The sequence below is a fragment of the Psittacula echo genome, assembly GCF_963264785.1.
Source record: "Psittacula echo genome assembly, chromosome: 8".
Lineage (NCBI taxonomy): Eukaryota > Metazoa > Chordata > Aves > Psittaciformes > Psittacidae > Psittacula > Psittacula echo.
Genome location: NC_137744.1, coordinates 7,762,460 through 7,784,070, shown reverse-complemented (window position 1 = coordinate 7,784,070; position 21,611 = coordinate 7,762,460). Strand labels below are relative to the sequence as shown.

The 21,611-nt window shown below is 43.2% G+C and overlaps 1 protein-coding gene across 3 annotated transcripts; it reads left to right on the top strand.

Moving 5' to 3' along the window:
- The first annotated feature begins 45 nt into the window (after nt 1–45).
- On the top strand, nt 46–21,340 carry PGK1 (phosphoglycerate kinase 1). 3 transcript variants are annotated; one of them, XM_080625111.1, is made up of 13 exons: nt 46–3,534; nt 4,347–4,438; nt 5,989–7,951; nt 10,607–10,657; nt 11,789–11,944; nt 12,062–12,206; nt 14,102–14,205; nt 14,928–15,047; nt 17,586–17,700; nt 17,980–18,159; nt 18,692–18,869; nt 19,132–19,230; nt 20,859–21,340. In XM_080625111.1, the coding sequence occupies exons 3-13, from the start codon at nt 7,743–7,745 to the stop codon at nt 20,897–20,899; spliced, it is 1,398 nt and encodes a 465-aa protein (XP_080481237.1). In that variant the 5' UTR covers nt 46–3,534; nt 4,347–4,438; nt 5,989–7,742; the 3' UTR covers nt 20,900–21,340. The 3 variants fall into 3 exon arrangements, with proteins under 3 accessions (XP_080481237.1, XP_080481238.1, XP_080481239.1); XM_080625112.1 differs by lacking the exons at nt 46–3,534; nt 4,347–4,438 and adding an exon at nt 9,808–10,283 and having other exon boundaries at nt 7,844–7,951; XM_080625113.1 differs by lacking the exons at nt 46–3,534; nt 4,347–4,438; nt 5,989–7,951 and adding exons at nt 8,104–8,887; nt 9,808–10,283.
- Nucleotides 21,341–21,611: the final 271 nt, after the last annotated feature.

Genomic DNA, 21,611 nt, shown 5'->3' with positions numbered 1-21,611 from the left:
GGTTTTTTTCAGTGACTTTCTAGGCTTGTTTCTTTGTTTGGTGGGGTTTGTTGGGTTTTGTTTTCTAACAGTCAAGTTTAGTACTGTGTTAAAAAATTACAGATAACTGCATCTGCAAAATGTTGAAGGTTCTGTGTTTGCAGATGGATGTGCCTTACTTCAGAACTTCCAGGACCCCTCTCATTCCCACAGCTTGCCTTCTACCAGGAATGGTTCTTCTCAAATGCCTTTTCTTTATACAGACATCTGGTTCCACCTTTTCACACTCCCAGCCTCAAATCATCTCACTGTTTGTGATCTGGATTCCTGTGAGGCAGAGATAACTAAGAGGTTTGGGATTTGCTTTGACATCATACCAGTGTTTATACATCCATGTCCCAGTACACTCCTACTACTAAGATTGTCTGCTTGAAGGTTGAATGGGTTGGGAGGTTTGCCCGTTCTCAGCCTCTCCTAAGCCAACAATTCCTGCAGCATCTTAATGCAGTATGAATGTGATGTGATATAGCAGAAATGTTTAGCTTTTAACAAGGCAGCAATGTAGTTAGTGCTCACTACCAGTATCTACTAGCACTCCATAAGTGAACCAGAATACACTGCTGTCACCACAGATTGCCTTTAAAATCTTTATAGTTCAGTCTTTGCAGATATGACTCCATCAAAGAATTAACTGTGTCAGATACTCCACTAACAGCAATTGCTTGTAAAGATACTGAGTGTATTTATACCAGGAATGGTCCAGAATCTACTCCATATGTTGATCTAAACCTCCTTTGCTTGGACTGTTTAAATCCAGGCTTTCTGAGTTAAGACAGTCTTCATTACTGAAGTATCAGAATGCAAGGTTTGATCATTACATTATTAGTATTAAAAATATTCTCAGTGAAAAAGAGGTGTTCATCACCCCGTTGCTACCTACCTGTTTGTTACTTAAATCTCTACTGAGATGGCTGTCTGCAGCAATTGCTACGTTCAGTAATGGTGAATTGCATTACAAAATATAGTTCATGGTGTAAACATGCAATTCTAATTTGTACTTGTAGAGGAGAAATACTCAGTTTGGAGTACAATAAGGAGATCTCTGTAATGTTCTGGTTTTTAACCTGAAGTCTGATGACAGTGCGTAGATTGTGTGTGTAAGATTTCATAAGTAAATAGCTTTTGGATTTTATCTGAGAACAGAACTATACTGGTGTATGAAAACAGAAGAGTTGTACTATGGAATGTGGTGTTAGTAAATCAGTGTGCTTGATATCTTGCAGTGAGGAGAATATCATCATTTATTGCTGCTACTAGTTTAAGAAACAACATATTTCTCTTGCAGGTTTTAGGTTCTTAATATCTCTATCTGAATATAGATTATATTTTAAATTGGATTATGTTTATCTATGTCTATATTGTAGTGTTAAGAAATGCTGAGATAGATTACTTGCAAAGTCATTCCATAAGATGATGTTCTCAGTTTTCAGCAGCAAAGTTGTTTCTTACAAAGCAGATAGTTACCTGGTTGTATGATGGTGGGGTTTATTCTTAGTGCTCTACAACTATGTTTCCAAAGATTTCTGTTTTCTTCTTTATCCACACTTGTTCTCCATGGTGTTCTTGGCAAGGTTCTGCAGATGAAAGGGAAATCTCTATGTACTGTTGTCTGGATTGTGCTTGATGGCTGGTCTTAATCATGCCGTGAAGACACCAGGTAGATCCAGGCACCCCTTGCTTTCAAGAGGGGGGTTTCACTTCTGCAGGTGCTGGTTATGGTTTGTGTAGTGTGTAAATGGCAGGCATCATGTTCTTCCTGCAGGAGACACAGTAGTAATTTAGAGTTAAATTCCTGGTTGGTAGGTAAAGCAGCATGAAGAATTTGTTAAATTATTTCCAAATATATTTTTAGAGCACTTTGGCTTCTGCCTTTTGTTGTCCAAACTGTAGGTAGGCTGAACATTTAGTGGAATGCTGGTTTCATTGCCAACTTTTTCCCAGTTGCAGGTGTTTTTCTAGGCTTTTCCATTTTCTCTGAAACCCGGCATTTGTCCAGTTACAGCAAAATAAGGTTACTTTTCAAAAGCAGGATACTTAGTGAAGTACAGAGATGATTATGGGGGAATAAGGAGGAGTAAAATGCTGGCTGAGAGGGAATGGGATAGCAGCTTGTAAGTACAGTCAGAGGATCAAACTCAGGAGAGAGGAAATCACTAACTTAAAGACCAGTGTATGAATAAGGTGCTTGTGATCAATCAAGGCTTCAGTTGAGGTGAAGCTTTTTCACTGGAACAGCTGTTAGTCTGGGAGACAGCTTCTGTTAGAGGTAGTGTCTGTTGAAGGCAAAACGCTGTTGCACTTCTGAAAGAGGCTTGTATTAAGGGATGCCAGGAAAAGCAGTGGTCAGGACTTTCCAACCCAGGAAATCCATCTCCATACAGTTCTCCTCTTTAGGAAAATCTGTCTGGACTTGTCTTTTGAACCTGAATTTAGTACTCAGTGTTTAAGTGATGCGTAGCTGATTAAGAAATCCAGAGTTCAGATCTTTGTCCAATACTCCCTGTCCAAAAGTGTGATATTGACTCACAGAATGTTTATCTTGTTCTTAAAATAGTATATAAGGTGCTTTACGTTGAAGAACCAAATATTGTTCAGTTTGAATGTACAGTGCAAGTGGAGTAATGTGGGAGCTAAATGTGTTTTCCCAAATGTAAATGTTTTAATATGTAAATAGTTACTCCTGTTGGAGACAGTTTGGATTCATAAATTGAAATATCACATGGAAGCGTGCAGTTTCACATCCAATTGTATTACTGCTTTGTCTATTTTATTGTTTTCTGTACCTAGCTATTTATAGAACCTATGCTCTATTTAAAAAACAAAGTACATATGCTCCAGGCTTTAAAGATTGCTCCTTGAATCTTACCAATAAACTTTTAAAAGAGTAAACACTTGACATTTTATACGAAGAAGAGTGGGAAGCTGGCACAACACAACGGAATCAAGAGAGCATCTCTATTTATTAAACCTGTTTTTTTTTGTTTTGGTTTTTTTGCTTAGAACTTCCAATGGAATGTTTTAAATGTGATGGGTTTTTTAATACTCTATTTTGGTGTGAAAAATGGGGAAATGAGTGTGTTGAGGAATGTTAGTGCTGTTACATTTCTTTATCTCTAGCAACGTGCAGTCTCACACTTCTTTTAAGACTCTGGCTTCATCATTGTAATGGCAATTATGAACCATATAATAAAAATATACCATCCAAAGATTGTTCTCAATCATGTTCTATGATCTCCTTCAAGTATTTCTTTTGCTGACTTAACAGATTCTACTGCCAGCTGTGGAGAACTTCTCCCCATTCCTTCTTCTGCACTGTTCAACTGAAAGGCCACATGTGGCACACTGGGATATGATGCTGTTGGAATGCGTTGTGTCTCCTCTGTCAGTGTCTATGATGATTCTGGGCTGGAGCTGGAAGGGCAGAACCGGCTGCACTGCGGAGCAGGCTGGGAGACAGTCCATGAGACCAAGCTGCTGGGGGGAGTGGACTGGGAGGTGAATGAGGCTCATTTATGAGAGATCCCATGGGCTGTGCAGATGTGTTTAGCAACCACTAATTTTAGGCAGAACAAGCCTTCACCTTCAGTAGCTCTGCTATTGTGTAGAAGATTAAATTTGCATCTAAGCCTTTCCAAGGTGATGGAGTTTTGCTTTCAGTTAAGACACAACCCTGTAATTTTATCGTCTTGGGACTGACTCTCATTGGCCTAGTATGCCCCAACAGGTGTGGAAACCTACAGGATTTAGCACTTGGGGTTTTGAAAATACAGGCTTGCTGAACAGAAATAGTACCCGAAGCATTTAGGTTTGTTTAATTTAGGCCTTTAGCTATTTCAGGTTAAGAGACTCTGAATCCTCTTCTTTCAAACTGAATAGTCTCTTTTAACTATGACTGAGTTTAAAAAAAATAAAGCAAAAAATCTGCTAGAAGTTTTTTTCTTATATCTCCAAATATGGATTTGCAGCAGATTGTTCAGTGAAGTAGATCAAAAGCCCCTTGGTCTGCAGCCTCAGGCTGCTGTCACTGTGTGCAGGGTGGATACGACATGTGCCATGTATCTTGTGGAAGGGAAGCTTGACTGAAGCATAGTCAGCCTCCCAGAGTACAAAACCCATCCTGGCCTCAGTGAGGGTAAGATCAAACATTTATTTTAAGCAATTATAAAAAAGAATTACACAAACCAGATAAAGCTAGAGCTGGTGCGAACACATGGGATTTGTGTTCACATAAACTTTAAGCTTCAGAGCAGTAGTCAACTCGTGGGTATAAATCTTAATATTTTGCCTAATTTGTCCTTCAATTCCAGTGCTCCTCCCTGGTAATGCTCATGGTGCAGTGAGTGCTTTGTAATCAGCAGAGGCCCTGCCTGGCCCTGAAGGTGGAGAAGTTTCCCTGAAGGTAACTCCACTTTACTTAGGGTAAAAGGTGAAAAGCTAACCTTGTGCATGCGTACACACTGTTAAGGAATCCCTTGTATTCTGTCTACCTCTAAGTCTGGTACTTCCACAGAGCCACAGCTGGCTGGTAATTTACAAAGCATACAAACAAATGTTCCCTGCTGTAAAATTCTTGAGTTCAGAGTGGGTACAGTCACCTACAGAGGTGACCTCAGTAGCTATTCACAGCAAACACATAATAGCCTCAAAATAGGATATCTTCTTTGTCCAAAAGGCCTGATCTACACCAGCAGCAGAGCTCTCTAAGGAGCTGTCTCCTATTGATAGTTTCAAAGACAAAAGTTGAGCAGAGCTCTGTCCTCCCGTCTCCCCTTTTTCACTTGGTGCTGGGACCAGCTTTCTGGTGAAGTGTCACCTCTGCAGCCCACCTATCCCAGAGCCCCTTTTATGCAAAGAGAAAGCTTAGAACTTGTGCTGAAGCCTGCTTTTAAGTGGAAGCTTAAAACACAGAGGGTGGTTATAAAGCAGGGAATTTGAAGGCTGGGTCATACGATACAGATGAAGATGCAGATTATGGGTCTCCAAGCTACAGCCCTAGAGCTTAATTTATGTAAATGTGCACTCCAGTGCACCAAAGCCTGGGATCTGTCTAAACTTGCCACAACCCCATTCCTTTTGGCTAAATGAAGCAGACAGGATCACACAGGTGAGGGCTGTGTCAGTCTAAAGCACAGCTTCTGTTTTATATTCCTAGAAATTACTTCCTGGAATGGTCACAGATCTAACACCAGATCTGTGGGGTTTTTTGTTTCCAGTCCTTTGCCCTCCTGGCTTTGTTGAACTGGTTAGTTTAAAAGTGCAGATTTTGAACTGTTTGTACAGGCTTTTTTCTTCAAATATTTGCAGTGTATTCTAAATATTTCACAATGGGAGGGAAGGACAGAAAGGTGACTCAAGCATGGAAGGGAGCTTTGAGTTTCAAACACGTCTGTAATACTTCCCCTTTCTTTGTAACTTTTTCATAACACAAATTTTGGTGCCCTGGCGTTATCCCCTGTGGAATTATGTTCTGCCACCACAAGTCCTCATGTGACATCCTCCCTATTCCCCTATCTCATGTTCTTCACAAAAAAAGAGAGAAAAAGCAAGCAAGCATAAAATCAGAGTACACCTTATGAACTATGGCTGCAGTTCTGCCCATTGTAAGTGCACAGTGTTTCTGTTTTCAGATTACTACAGACTTCTACAATACCAGCCTACCAGAACTATATAGTTGTAGTACAGTAGAGTGTTCCTGGTCATTTTTATGTATGGCTTGTTTAGTCCTTTATTCTTGAATGTCCTCTTCTAACAGGATTAGCAAGTGTCCTACTGTCCCTTCTCCTCAGGCTGCTGCAGGATATAGCTCTCTTCTATTACTGTGGCTGCTCAAGTTACTGTGTTCATACCACGCACTGTGACATTTCGCCTCTGTACTTTTTTACCGCTAGGAGGTGGTATGCAAGCTTTTTAAATTAAAGCCTTTTACTAATGAACGCATCCATTTACTAGGGAAAGTAATAGATACTGCAAGGAAGCAGTTGTGGACTGCAGCTGGAAAGCGCATTCCTTTCTGAGTCAGCATTGTGGAATTTTAACTGTTGCCTTTGAAGAAAGCAGCACAGCACAAAGTAGAACGGGGACAAGGAGACAGACCAGCTTCAGAACAGTTAAATTGTTACAGCACCTGTGGTTTTGGAGGATCACTTCCTTATCCTCTCAGCCAGTCCCTTTAACTGAGCATTGGTTCTCCTTAAGGCTCTGAGGGTAAAAGCAGCTTTTAGCAGCCACACTTGCGTGCAGGAGCTCCCTACTCCTGAGACAGCTCTTTTGCTGAACAAACCCTGGAAGAGAATCTGAAAATAGAGCACTCACAGATGCTGGAAAGGATTCAGGACCAATTTAGGATTTTATTCTTGTGCCTTGGTGCATGTTGCATTAGCATTGATACTTCTAGATGTCCTCTGCCCCACAAAGATCCTGATAGATGCTGCAGGTTCAGGGACCCGTGGATACACCCCACATTTACTCTGAGTCAATATTGCAACTATTACTGGACCTAATTTAATTTGAACCCTGACTATATGATTTATAGCTACAGATGATAAGCCACAGTGACACACAGATATGCTATGGTGAAGTTTTCCTCCTACAAAGCGACCATGTAATAGAGGATTTCACATCTCCTATTACTTTGTTCCCACATGTCATTTCAGCTTCTACTGCTGTTAGGATAGCCGTATCACTTGGGTAAACTGATGTCTCTAACCTGTCTTGGAAGCCCATCCGGGCTTTTCCAAGCCTTCTGACAAGTCCTGCAGCAGGATGCTCCTGCTCTTCTGCCCATGCAGGCTGGATGTTTTTAACCATGTGTGAGCAATGCTTTGGTTTGCCTCTCTACTTATCTTCCTATTTTGTTTCTTGTAAGGGCATGCTTGTTTTCTTCTGTTTTCCCTGCCCTTTGTTTGTCTGTTGTAGCCTTTCCCCTAAATCTGGTCTTTCTGTCAGGGAGGAACCAATCTGTCAGACACCCAACTTTATCACAATTTTCTCAGCAGTGTCTGCATATTAAAAAAAAAATAAATGAACTCACCACATAAACCACACGTCTGGAAAGTGTATTCCTGTTTTTTCCTAGTTTTCTTGTGAAGTATTAAACTAGGTCATTTAAAAATATCCCAGGTTGTGTGTTGGTTTTTCAGTTGTGATGCTGGGCCTACAGCAGACTGAAGTACTGGCTGTGAAGGTGTCCAGCCTTTGCCAATTGACACATATTCAACCGTTATGGACAATTTACCGTCAAATAAGACCCAGAACTATTAATTTAGTAGTTTCGAGATTGGAAATAAAAGAGGATTCATTTCAGTGAAATCGTACAAAAGTACTTAAGGAGAAAGAAAACAAATAGCTGATTATTTCCAGAAGCTGGAAGAACATAACTGCTGCTAGGGCAGGCAGGTTTGTTACCTGCCACGAACCGCTCTGCCTTGTGCTCCAGAAAAAACACTGAGCCTGTTGCGCTTGCAGATGCATTTTTGAGCCTATAATCAAACGTATTTTAACTTGGGGCTGGATCTCACCGGCTCTCGGGCCCGGGCGGAAGAAGCCGCTGCTGAAACACCTCTCACAGCCGCTGAGGTAACACCACGCCAGGCCGCCACAGGCTGCGCCGGCTGCGTGCGGGACGTGACCGGGCCTCCCGTCTCAGCCGGGCCTCCTGCAGGGGCAGGCTGTCCGCTGACGGGCAGGCGGATTAACCAATAGTGATGCGCGGCGGGCAGTGCGGGCCAATCACTGACGGGCAGGGGCGGGGCGAGCTGCGCTCCAGCGCTGGCGGCGGTCGCTGCGGTAGAGCGCAGGCGGCAGCGGAAGAGAGTGGCGTGTGTGGTTGGATAGTCTTTGGAGCAAACATGTCTCTCTCCAACAAGCTCACTCTCGACAAGGTGGACGTCAAGGGCAAGCGGGTCGTCATGAGGTGAGCATCCGGGGCCCGCCTCACGCTTTCCAGCTGTGCCGTGAGGGGTGGAAGGATTCGGCCTCGTCCGGCGCGGCCGCGGCAGTCTCGGGGCTACTGCTTGTGCCCTTGTCCCGGGGCCGGCCCTCAGTCGCTCGAGCAGGGCGGGAGGGTGGTGCTTCTCAGGGATGGAGAAGGGTGGGAGCCGCCCGCGGGCTCCTGAGCCCCGCCGGTGCTGACTCGCCCCATTTCCGCGCTGCGGTGGCGTCGGGCGGGTGCTCGGGGCCTGGGCGGGTTCACACGCATCTTTCCCAGGCAGGAACAAGTCATCTCCCTCCTCGGCTGCTCATCTGAGCCTGGGAAAGGATTTTCGGTGGGATTTCGTTTTTGTTTTTCCCGTACTCTGGCTCTTGGAAGGGCTCCGTACATCCCTAGTTGCCTATCAAAGAAACGTGTTCGTTGCCTTGTGCGGAGGGCTGTGAACGCAGCCTCACGCGCACTGGCAGTGCCGAGGTGCCCGGGAGCGGAACCACCGAGCTCCGCCTTGGTACATCGCTCTAATGCACATGTATCATCCACAGGCTGAGAGGAGAACCGGGAGAGCACTATTCCCCATTTCCCTCTTTCTTTCCTGCAAATCCCAAACCCGTTGCAATAAAAAAGTGAAAATATGGCTCTACCCCAATAAAATAATAATTCCACTTTTTGCAGCAAGAGTTAAGTCGTGGGTATTCAGCACATCTTGTCGTAAAACACTAAAATAGGAGTTTATAGTTTATTTATAGAGTATCAAGGCCCACTGAAAGCCTAGCGTTGGAATTGCTGCCAGATTCCGGGAGATAAGGGCACTGAGTTATGTCGTGATACATCAAAGAAAAAGCTGGAAGTGCTCGTGTTGTGGGGTTCTTTGTCCAAGGTCACTGAAATGTGACTGCTGTGTGGCTGGTACCTTGCTCGGTGAGTGCGCAGGTAGAACAGAACTCAAACTTATCTTTCTTGTAGTCTGTGCCAGACAGCTTCCCCTTTTCATCGTGTCTCTGTCTTATTTTGTAAGACGAAGTAGTTCCCTAGAAATTTGCTTGGCAGAAACCAGCCCTGTAATGAGTGAAGACGACAGCTTGGAATTCACACGTGCTTCTGAAATCTGGTGAACAAAAGAGCCCTTTTATCTCTGTAAGAGCTGAGTTTGTGGGTTTTTGCAGTCTGACTGGCTGTACCTTTTGAGTTGTGTTGCAGAGAGCAGCCTTGTAGTGTCAGAGAATGGGTTAAGTCAGCTCTTGGTCTTGATACTTAATGCACTTTAATCTATCTTTACAATTCAGTGATGAGCTACTAAAACTGAATGAAACAGCAAATGTGATGCCAGTCTCTGTTTCCTGCCTGCTTCTCATTTCCCTGAACAGAGGCACCATGTGATCTCACTACTACTAAAACCAATACCTTTTTTCTCTTCTCGTAGTCATCAGAATTTTGGCATACTCATAACCTGCTTAACTTCCAGTCCTAGTGTGAGCTTCAGGAGAAGTTGGGAATGGGGACGAGAAAGGGTTTAAGTGGAGCTCAGATTTCAGTAGCCTGCAGTGGGGCAGAAGGGTGAGCTGTGTCTTCCTGTTGTAGCTCTGATGGCTCTGTAAAGCAAACTATTCTTTTATTCACTCATTTTAGAATAATAGGACAATAAAATGGCACGAAAAATGCTTTTCTTTCCACTTTCTAGAATTCATCCGCTGCACGTGGGGCTGCCAGTTCAATTCCTTTCTGCTCAGCTACTCCTGTTTTGCTGGCAGCATTTGTTATTCTTTCAGTCTGTTTCTCGTGCTGAGCAGGCCGCAGTAGAATTCAAGCAACTTGCTGAATCTTGCTGTTGTTTAATACAGATACAGAACGATGGAGAGTAAACTCGAAGACCATGTTTCACTTTCCTCGTTCTGATACGCTGCTGCAGCCGGTTCTCTTCCCTCCTGTACATCTATGAGTAATTTCTGCCTTCCCCGTTACGCAACACAGCTTCCTGCTGCTGCTGCTAGTCAGCACGTGGGCACAAGGGATGCTAGTGAGAAATGGCTGATGAAACTCCTCCCTTCCATCACTTCAGCTGGCAGGAGTAAGGCAAGATCTACCTCCAGATCCTCCTCAGGTCTTCCAATGGGAATGTGATAAGCCCAACACTTGGCTGCAGACAAATTAGAGGACAGAAATTCAAAGTTGTAGGTGATGACTGGACCACTTCTGGAGGCTGCCTGCTTGCTGTGGCAATCCAGCCAAACATCTTGGAGGCCTCATTAGACAGCACAATGCCACTTTTCATTATTTGCTTCCTTTCCCTTGGAGGCTCCTAGTTCGTGATCCAAGGGTATGTTGTTTAAAATGAAAAGGTTGTGAGGAGCTTGTTCAATCTGAGTTTTATCTCCTGCTTGAGCATCTTTGCTACTGCTGCCATGAGCATTCGGATGTCTCGGTGGCACAGCTTTACTAAGTCATTCTAGCAGATGTTTGTTCTCTGTTTGGCTGATAATGTACTGATTTCAAAACAGAAGTTGTACACAAGGTAGAGCTAAGAATCTTGCTGTAATTGTCACGTTGCTGTTCTAGCCAGTGCCTTTACTGGCAGCTTCCCTTGCTCTTTGTAAAAGAATTTGTCGAGTATTTAATTTTTTTTCTGTTTTCTTTTTTTAGGGTTGACTTCAATGTTCCAATGAAGGATCACAAAATAACCAACAATCAAAGGTGAGTCTCAATTCCCATCTCAGATAGAAGCCCAGAAGTCTGTTTTCTTTTCCATTTTAGCCCAGTTCTTTTAGCAGTAGCTGGAACACTGCCATGATTAACTCGTCATTGCTCATACCACAGTATTGGATGTGTCTCAGAGAAGGTCATCAATTATTAATTAAAACCTTTGTAGCTATTACCAGAGTACACTAACTGCAAGGCTGCTTCTCACTATGGAAAGCATATAGAAAAAATCTTGTCATTGTACAGACCCTAAAATTCATTCTTTAAATATGGTGGAAGTGTTGTGACCATTTCACAGCCACATCCCTTTGGCTGTGTGTAAAAATTTGCTGTATTTTTTTTGTAGTATCCGTAAGACTTTCTGCCTCCTGGTTACCCTGCAGTTGTGTGAACTTGTTGGCTTATGTTAGAGTAATTGTTTCAGTGTAGCATAACAAAGACACAAGGTTTAGAAACATTAATATCAAATGCCTTGCCTTGCTTGTCTCTCACTTGCAGGCAGGTGCCAGTTTTGTTCACCACAATATGCTCACTGTTCAACATACCCATCATTTCCTTATTGGTTCAGAATCACAGACTAAACCAGGAAGCCTGATTCTGTTCAAGTGTGTCCTGGCATTTCTTAGCTAGGAGCAATCAGCACAGTTTAGATTACAAAATGTATTTTGCTCCAGTGCCCTACATCACCTGGAAGATAACAGTGAAATGTGTGAAAACATTGCTGGGATGGAGAATTTTGCTGATGCTTCCTGGTCTGTGCTCCAGAATTGTCATAGTCCCTCACAGAAGAGTAGGTTGGATTAGTTCCATAGGGACAGCTGTGCCCTGTGGGATGTGGTTAGTCTCCTAGACACTTATTCTAGCAAGGACAGTTTCCTGAGAAGCATGTGCCTTTCAGAGACTTACTGGTGGTGATGCCTCTCTGATGAGAGGTTGGGTGAACTGTGTAAGCATCAGAGGTAGGATGGCTTCTGAAATAATTGTTCTTCCATGCTCTTCTCCTCCATTTCTTTTGTCATTTTTGAGGGACAACTCTTGAGACTCTTGTGTAAGTGGTCACTAAATCTGTTTGCCTGGTAAACTCTACCTGAATCCTTTTTCATTTGTTCTTCTCTGCTATTACAGAATTAAGGCTGCTGTTCCTACCATCAAGCACTGCTTGGATCATGGAGCTAAGTCAGTGGTTTTGATGAGTCACCTAGGTCGTCCGGATGGTGTTCCTATGCCTGAGAAGTTCTCCTTGGCACCAGTAGCTGTGGAGCTTAAAGCACTCATGGGCAGGTGAATTAGAAGAGCAATCCAGCACGCACCAGGCCTCTCTGTCAGCGGACCTGGATGTTTTCCTTTCTGAGAGCAAGAGTCACTGGTGGAATGACAGCATTCATCTTGTTTTTGCAGGGAGGTCTTATTCCTGAAGGATTGTGTTGGTCCTGAGGTGGAGGCAGCCTGTGCTAATCCTGCAGCTGGCTCCATCATCCTGCTAGAGAACCTCCGATTCCATGTAGAAGAAGAGGGGAAAGGGAAGGATGCATCAGGGAACAAGGTAGAACTTCAAGTGCAGCTTTTTTGTATGCCTGCTCTGGTCTTACTACCTTTTTTGCTGCAGAAAGACAAGAAGACAGCAGCCTGTATTAAACCCCTGTTTATTAATTTGCTTCCAGAAGGGTGTCAGAGACCTTTAGTTCAACATGTCCCAGCATTTGTACTATGCTGTGCAAAAGTTTTGAGTCAAATACATTGAATTTCCAAGATGGAACAAGTGAAGTGAAAGGCTATAGATGACTGATGAAGGTGGTGCAGTCTGTAAAAGAAGGAGCAAAATGGGGTTGTGCAGGAAATTGGTTGATTCTTATTAGGCTTTATTTTTGGGATGTCTAAAATGAAAACCCAAAGTCTGTTGGAGATGGTTTGTTGCTACTGGGGCTGTAAGAATGATGCTTATTTCTTGATTATCTGGCTATTGTTTTAATATAATGCTTAAATATGCTGCAGCAGAGAGGGTTTAAACCCTTTTGCTGTCTGCTCTTCAGAGCAGACATCCAGAGCCAGGCTGCCTTGCACCTCTGACATTTTCTTGAAGGTCAGGAAGAATGCTTGCTCCAGACAGCTGCTTTTCTTGGCGATGGTGACCCTGATGACTTTACACAGGCCTTGGCTCTTTTCAGTTTCAGTGTATGGAGTGGAATGCTGACATCGTGTGGTGCCCTTTATGGGCTGACACAGGACTCCTGTAGTTAAAAAAACAGCCTAGAGAAGTAGTAAGCCCTTGCAGATGGCAGTGAGAAATGCAGCAATTAATTACTAAAACTGTGTGCCCCTGAAAGCCAGTATGGTGGGAGGGAGAAGAGTGGGGCAAGAATTGAATTTGCTTTGGGAACTGTCCCAAGTGCGTTTCTGTAGTTTTCATCTTATTTAGGTGGGTGTAGAAGCATGCACTGCAGTTGAGCACAACAGGAGAGGTGCTGTTGTCAGACCTGCTTCCAGTCCTGATGAAGTTGAAAGTCTGTGCTATGGAAATAGCAATGCAAGACTACAGGTTACTAACTGGTGCTTGGAAACTGTGGCTTTCCAAAGCAGGTCAAGTGACTGTGATTCCTTCATTTGGAGCTTCTTGTGTCCTGCTTACAGATGCTACTGGTTTTAACAGAAGCATTTAGCCTCTTGTTAAATTGCCTGGGTTTAGGCAGTGAAGGAGCAGTTGACAGTGTAGTTCTATAATCTTCTGGTCCCTTTGGCTTGACGTCTGCTCGGGCTGTGTGAATAAAGCACACCCAAAGCTGAACCCATCTGCCATTAATTAGAGCACCTTCCTGCCATTGTCCCCATGGTGCTGGATCTGTGCCTGGACATGTGTCTGTTCTTGCCCACTACACACTAAGCTTATCTCCAGCTTTCTGATGCTGGCTGCTTTCTCTGGGTCCTGTTGTAGTGTGCAGGTTATTTATCAGTTAATCCTTGATGCAATTGCTAAGTCAGTTCTTCAGGAGCTCATTCTTTTACCTTTGGCAATTGGAGGCCATGCTTTCTTTGTTCAGTGAGCAAGCATGAGTTTGTTAAGTCATGTCTTGGCATTGCCTTGTCTCTCCACCCCTTTCTGCATTACCTGTGTTCCCCACTAAAACTGGAAATCTGTTGGAGAGGGACTGAATGGCCAGGAGCACTGCAGTTTGTTCTTGTTCTGCTAGAAACTTGAAGTGGGAAGAGTCCTCAGGCCTGTAATAGCAAGAATAAACTCTTGGGAGTTTAAACCATTTAAACCTTTTTGTTGCTCCTACTGGACTGGGAAAGAGCATATGAAATACAGCGATGAACTGATACGTTTCTCCAGCTGGCCTTTCATTGCTTTGGGTTTACAAGGCAAATTGCTGACTTTGATTTTAGTTTCAGAATTAACTCTGTGTACCCAAAAAGCAAAAACCTGTCATTCTTTCTTTTTAGATCAAGGCTGATTCTGCAAAAGTGGAGGCTTTCAGATCCTCTCTTTCTAAACTGGGAGATGTCTATGTCAATGATGCTTTTGGAACTGCTCACCGAGCTCACAGGTGTGTATCCATTTTCCTTCCACAGGCAGAACTGCAGAATGATGTCTGCTGTGGAAACACATAAAGCTTTGCCCCAATGAGTTTTAACTTCCTTTTGGGCTTATCTCATTATCCTTCTGCAGTGTTTGCTACTAAGTAATGGATTTAGTGGAGGTGGGCATCAGTAGTATATGCCGTTTCATGCTCTCTGGGAACAGAAGACAGCTGAAACTCTTAAAACTTGAATTGACCTTTTAGGCTTTCAATATAGAAAAATTATTGCTTGAGACATGTATAAATTGTCCTGCAATTGCAGCAGAACTCTTTTCCAAGAGATTAATAGCTCCAGACTGGTAATTCTCATGGAGTAGGTTTAGGTATGTGTACTAACTCCAGTTAGAGCAAACTCCAGTGGTCCCCGTTGAGCTTGATTCCATAACCCAGTGCTATCACAGGAAGGCATTTCTGCTCTCACTATGCTTATTTGTCCCTCAGTGTTTTGGATCACTGTGAACAGTATAAATGTCTTGCATAGTGATATGTCTGTGCAAAAACAATCTCAGAAACTGTGTACAGACACATTATCGAACTAGGAAAACAAAACCTTGTGTTTGTTTTTATGCAGGTGGTGGCTATTCTCACTGCTGCAGCTGACTAAAGAATTGGCTTTATAATGCTGTGAGACAGAGGGCTGTTTGGACCTGTACTGATAAGCAATTTTCCTCATTCTTTTTATTCTGCAGCTCCATGGTAGGTGTCAACCTGCCTCAGAAGGCTGCTGGCTTCCTGATGAAGAAGGAACTGGATTATTTTGCTAAGGCACTGGAGAGTCCAGAGAGACCCTTCTTAGCAATTCTTGGAGGGTAAGACTCAAGAAACATGAGAATTTTGTATTTCTGTTTAACTCCTCTGTAAGAAATGAAAAGCTATTTTGGCTTGGTTCAAACAAGTGCTTGCCTTTAATTGCATCTACAGTTCAGATTTGTAGTTAAGTCCCGAGATCTCTGTAAGATGTTATTAGAGAGAAGCTAACTGATCATGTCCACTCCTGTGATACTGTCAGGGAGTTCATTGTATGTATCTCCTGAGCTCTTACATTCCCTAAATTGAGTTTGTTGCACAGATGACCCAGAAGACCTGTTACGTACACATAATGGCCCTGAAGCATTGTCAGTGACCCTTCCTCCACAGTTCAGAGTACAAGCATCCTGCAGGCTCAGCACTGTGTAAAGTGACACGGACTGTCATTAGGCAGTGGTGACCTGCTGTAGCTGGATGGGCCTCTGCTCTTCCACAGCACTTAGTGTGCAGAGAAACCCGAAAAACCAAGTGACTGCTTCTGTGTAGAAATAATCTCCCATTGCTGCTGATTTATGTCATGTGTGTTCCTAGTTCAGCACCGTGGTTCTATGACGGTGTATTTCAGTTTATCAGATGAATTAAAATACTTTGCTAAGTAACACAAAGCTGGGACATGGAGACATTCCCGTGTTCGTGATAGAAGTATGTGGCTTATTCCTGCTCTTTGCACCCAAATGTGTGTTAAGAACTAGTTTTCAGTTCTCACATAAAGTTTGGCACTTCTATGACCTTGGTTATACTGAACAATGCTTTGTTTTCTTTTTATCAGTACCCTTGCAAAGTTTACAGCTGCAGGTGACCCATCACTAAGCACTATACCTGCCTCATTGCCTTTGATGGAAGTAGCAGGTATATCACCAAGGGAAGGTTTGTTAGTTATCTTACCAGATGTTTAAGTTAGAGCAGCAGCTAGGATGGCCAAAATGTTAAAATATCAAGCCTATTTGTAAAGTCTGGAAGTGTTGTAAATCCAAGGGGAACAAAATAAGCTCTTTTGAGGTGCATGATCATGGTGACCAGCATGTCCCAGTCCAGGAGCTTGATACTAAGCTCATTGTGTGACCAGAGGTTGATGAATGCTGACTGCATCTTAGTCACAGGAAGAGCTCAGAGTGGTTCAGAGCCAGAAAACACCTTTATGTGTTGGAGAGCATCACCCTTCCACTGATGGGGTATCTGGTTCCTAGGTGGGATGGCAGATGAGCAACTCTTGCTTGATTGCACCACAGGGAGGTCACACTTGCAAGTTGCATGTGGTCCAGCTGCAGGTTTGCTACTGCTTATATATAACAAAATTTGGCCTAGAAAATGAACTGAGAAGAACTGTACTGACAAGTAAACTGGAAATGAACTGTGTTGGCAAAGAAAGACCATGTGCAGGAAAGTACTTCAGTGCCAGGAGCAGGGTATGTGCAAGGGAAAGAAACAAAACTCTAATTCACCTTCATGTTTTCTGCCTGGAGCCGAACATGGCAGGACAGGCCTCACAGGGTTTTGCTGTGGCTTTGTACCATCCCATCAGTACTTCTTCACCCATTCAGTTCCCACAGTGTAGCAACATCAGCAACTTCATGACTTAAACTGGGGTCAGTGGCTGGTTCACACCAGAACTCTCTGACCAGTGAGATTGGATTTGTAGAGGCAATACCTGTTTTGTATGGTTAGGTCTGAAAGCATTTCATTAATGAAATTCATACAATTATTCATTCAGAGATGGGGAAACTAAAGCAAGAAGAGGAAGTGTCTTGTCTAATGCCAACAAGCAGGGCACTGTGAAACTAAGACAGTAATGCAAGTCTTCTGGTTGCCAGCCTAGGTTTAGCTCAGGGTGGTTTCCTGTGGTCTTTTATGAAGCTTTCTTTTAGATAGCAACAAAAATTCCATACATGGCATTAAAGAGGGAAGACGGGACACTTGTGTCTATTTACTGCCTCTTCTGCCATTCCTACATAATGTAATGTTGGTATTGTTGTTCCATTACCGTTTGTATCTCATGTCAAAAGCAGTCATCTGGTTTTGGGCAGGGCAGTTCTGTGTCACAGATCAGCCTGGTAGTTTGAAGCTGTTCTGTGAGTGTGGTGGGTTACAGGAGTTGGGTGTGTGGGAGCTGGTACAGAGAATCTGGGGTTGGACAGTGGCTGTGAATGGCAGTGCTCTGATCTCTGCTGTGCTGGACAAACAGGGGAAATAAGGCTATAAAGTGCTAAACAGAGTTTATGTTTAAACAGGAAAAAAATGCAGGGATGAATAATGCTCTTGTAAGTTGCTATTTAATGCTGGCCTGCTATGTTGACAGATTCCCTTCCTGCCTACTCCCAACAACTCCTTTATTGGCTCATTCTCTCAGAATGGCCTTGATATGCCACAGTCATGATATTGCCATTACTGAATAGCAGTTGATGGATTCTGCTTCAATCCAAGAAGTCCCTGTAAAGTTTCATGTTGTCGTAGCTAAAGATTACTAGAGACTAAGTTGTGTCAGAGGAGTTTGGGACACTGGCTGTTATTCATTATTTTTCCTTCTCTCTTTCTCTCACCAGAGCCAAAGTTCAGGATAAGATCCAGCTGATCAGTAACATGTTGGATAAGGTCAATGAGATGATCATTGGTGGTGGAATGGCGTTCACCTTCCTCAAAGTGATCAACAACATGGAGGTATGCAAAGAGCAATTCTGTGTCTGCTCTGTGTAAAGAATATGGTCAGAATGTCTCTTGTATATTGTGGTATTGAGAACTGTCTATCTCAACTCTACAAGAGCAGGGAGCACAGAGAAGTTACTTGATAGTCACTTTGCTGCCTATGTCTAGCTGGGTGCTTTAAGAAAGTCTTGCTAGAATTGCTGTGTGAGCAGTTTGGCTTGACTGCTGCTGTTCTCTTCTGTAATGACCAGTAACTAAAACACCTCTCTCACTTTTCCCAACTAACTTCTCTAGATTGGTAACTCTCTGTTTGATGAAGAGGGATCAAAAATTGTCAAGGACCTGATGGCCAAAGCAGAGAAGAACGGTGTGAAGATTACTCTGCCTGTTGACTTCATCACTGCAAACAAATTTGATGAGAATGCACAGACTGGGGAGGCCACAGTGGCCTCAGGCATTCCTGCTGGCTGGATGGTGGGTATTAATAGGCGAGGCACTAACAGAAGTAATGGGCAGCAGTGGGGTGGGAAAGACACATTAAAGGAATGGAAAGAGTCATTGTGATCCTTTGCAAATGCTCCTGAAGGCAGTCAAGATGTATAGAATATATTGGTTTAATGAAATTGAAGCCATTTTGTTTTGAATTTTTAAGTCTAAAGTAGCTTTTGTAAGAGTTGGTTTAAAGCAACAAAATTCCTCTAAACCTTTCAGATATGGACGCAGTAGAAATCCCTTTTGACTGGAATTTAAGTACAGTTGGCAAAAGTTTCTAACCAAGGCTTCAGCCATCTGACATTGATTTAAAAATCACTTCTTAGTAGTAGGAAGATCCACACTCCACCCTACTGCAGCAGCTGCTGGCAAATCTGTTCCTTGGTGCATAGAGAGGAACTCTTCCTTTATATCCACGGGTGAGGGGGAAACTTCCCAGATCCCAGCTAGATGCGGGTGACTTGAGATGAGGGCCAGCAGTAAGCGTATCTGTGGCTTCTCTTGCTTGTCTTAGGGCTTGGACTGCGGCCCTGAAAGCGTGAAGAAGTTTGTTGAAGTTGTGGGAAGGGCCAAGCAGATTGTGTGGAATGGGCCAGTCGGTGTCTTTGAGTGGGACAAGTTTGCCAAAGGAACCAAAGCCCTGATGGACAAAGTGGTAGAAGTAACTGGAACGGGCAGCATCACCATTATTGGTAAGTTTTATGTGTGTGCTCTTGGCTTTTTAAATGCAACAAGAAGCTTCTGCTTGCCAGTATCATGCTAAAAATACTTGTCTAATTTGTTTTTCTTTCCTCATGTTTTCACCTGTGCTTCAGCTTGGAGATAGGGCTTTAAAAACTGCTATATGTAGTAATGTGGAGTGTTTGGCAGCAGGACCAGCTTGTAGCAAGGCTGTGGCCCTTAAACTGAAGAGAATCTGAACTTCTTGTGTCTCTGATCTTGTTTGTACCACAGGTGGCGGAGATACAGCCACTTGCTGTGCAAAGTGGAACACTGAGGATAAAGTTAGCCATGTCAGCACAGGAGGTGGTGCCAGCCTGGAACTGCTAGAGGGTAACTCTTCTTTTATCTTAACCTGTTTAGCAAATCAGGTAGTTCTGGGTGCTCTACCATGTCTCTATACTCAAGAAAACACAACAATAGAGTGAATGTCATTTCTGTTCCACCACGTGGAGTTGCACATAGCTTTTGAGCAGTGAGCTCTCCTCACTGCTCTTCTTTTGTAATCCTCCTAGAGGAAGAGAGGAAAGAAAATGGGACTATTTTTGCGAACAGCACAGTCTGCCACTCCCAGAAGGCAAACCCGCTGGAATGGAAAATAAAACGGCCTCAAGAGCATGCTGGCTCTGTTTTGTAGATGATCCCCTGAGGCACACTAACCAGACTGCTTAAAATGCCCGGTGGCTGTTAGGTAAATCTCATCAGAATAGTCTGGAATTGTTGCCAGAAGTCTCCTTTCCAGCGCATTGTTTGAAATCCCCTGGTTTCGGGAGCCCTCTAGTGCTCATTTACCAACCTGCAGGAGGGTGCTTGCAATTCAAAATGGTGAGAATTTACAGGTCTCTTCTAATGAGTAACATTGTACTTTAAATGAGTTTTCATTTCCTCTGGTAATTAGCTGTTTCCCAATGTGTGTAAATTATCTAATGCTGTCAGCTTCTCTGTGGAAGAGGAACTGCAATAAACTGCATTGCAGCTGGTACTTTCCAGCAGTTCTATGCGAGACAGAGCTTTTGTTTCTGTTGCCTAGGGAGTGATGGGAAAGGGAAGGAATGCAGATGGTTAGAAGGAAACACTGTGCAACCGATTGATTCAAAAGGACAAACTTGTCTAAGTTTTGGCCCAAAATGTGGGTTTGTGTGTGTGATCTTTTAAATGTAACGGAAGTCTTGCTAATTGGAAAAGCTTCTGAAGATTCAAGGGGAAAAAAAACCCCAGCAAACCAGTGAGTTGTGAACAGTGTTAAAATGCAGGGCTGCCACACAGCTTGAGCATTAAAAAGTAGAATTTCTGGAAAAAAGCAAAACCAGAATGGTCTCTCTTTGTAATTAAAGTAGGAAAAAAGGCTTAAAAATGCTGTGGAAAACATTCCACTTTAGTAATCTGGACCTTCATACTCAAAGGTGAGGATATTCCTTATTTCCATCAGTTGAAATGAGGCTTGTAAATACCCAGACCTGGGTGTTTAAAGACTTGAGCTTTGTAGGAGGTTTCGTTTCTTAATTCTTTCTTAAAGTTTCCACCACACACTCCAAAATCCCTTTTATGTGCCACTAGAGATCAAAGAAAATATCCAGCAACTCCCTAGATCCAATCAAAAACCTGTTTGCCATCAAACTGAGTGGAAAAAGATCTGGGCTGTTTGGATCTGACACAAGCAGAGACTTGGATAGACATTTCCCATTATTATTAATGAAGAATTGATGACAATGGTACACTCAGCATCTGCCTGCTGACATTTGAAGGGAGGCTGTGCTCTGGATGCTCACTACAGCCCTGAAAGGTGTTTACTGTGTGGAACAGTGTAAATGTGCCCACATGCCCTAAGAGCCACTACTGTCAACAGGAGTGTACGTAGAGCCAGTCTCTTCCATTTTTAACCTATAATCTCTAATTTCATTTTAAATGCTTCAATTGCAAGAGGGTTCTTAACCTCACCGGTGTGTTTTAATTGCTTACAGGTAAGGTTCTTCCTGGTGTGGATGCCTTGAGCAACGTGTAGAGAACAGAACATCAACCACCCCACTTCCTGGTCCTGTGCACAGCCCCTGAGATTAAACACTTCAGTGCTTCTGTATTTCAGCTCTGCGCTAGGCAGATCACAGTTAACCCAAACTGGACAGGGTTTGAGGAGAAGACAGCAGAGAGATTTTACGACTGCAGTTTACATGAGGGTGGATTTGTCCACTGTTACCCCAACTTGAATTAACGTAGTGCATTTAAACTGTTGTTGTGAATTTAGAGTGTATATATTTATATTTTGCCTTTTCAAAGAGATTAATCCCTGTTAGACATGTCTGTTTCTCAGAAAGGAGTGCACTGTTTAGCTTCAATGTTCCTTGACATTTTCATCACTTGACACGGTTCAGAAACAAGAGGGGACTCCAGTTTTTTGGAGGCTGATTGTAATAGCTGCTGAATAAACATATTTAAAGAGCTCCCAGTTTGTGTATGGTCTTTCAGATATTTAGAATGGTCTACATTAAAATACCTTCTTCCTAGCATCAGGAATGGGAGATATTTTTTCCTTTCTGCACTACATTCTTTTATTTTTGCCCAGCGGATCTAAAAGCACCCAGTTGGGTGCTTCGGGAAACTGAAGATAGAACAGGTGAAAAAAGTCATAGGCAAACAACTGCATGCGAACTTGAGACTTTGCTCAAGTTTGTGGTCCTAAAAGCACTGAAACTGGCATAGTAAAACCACACAGCTGG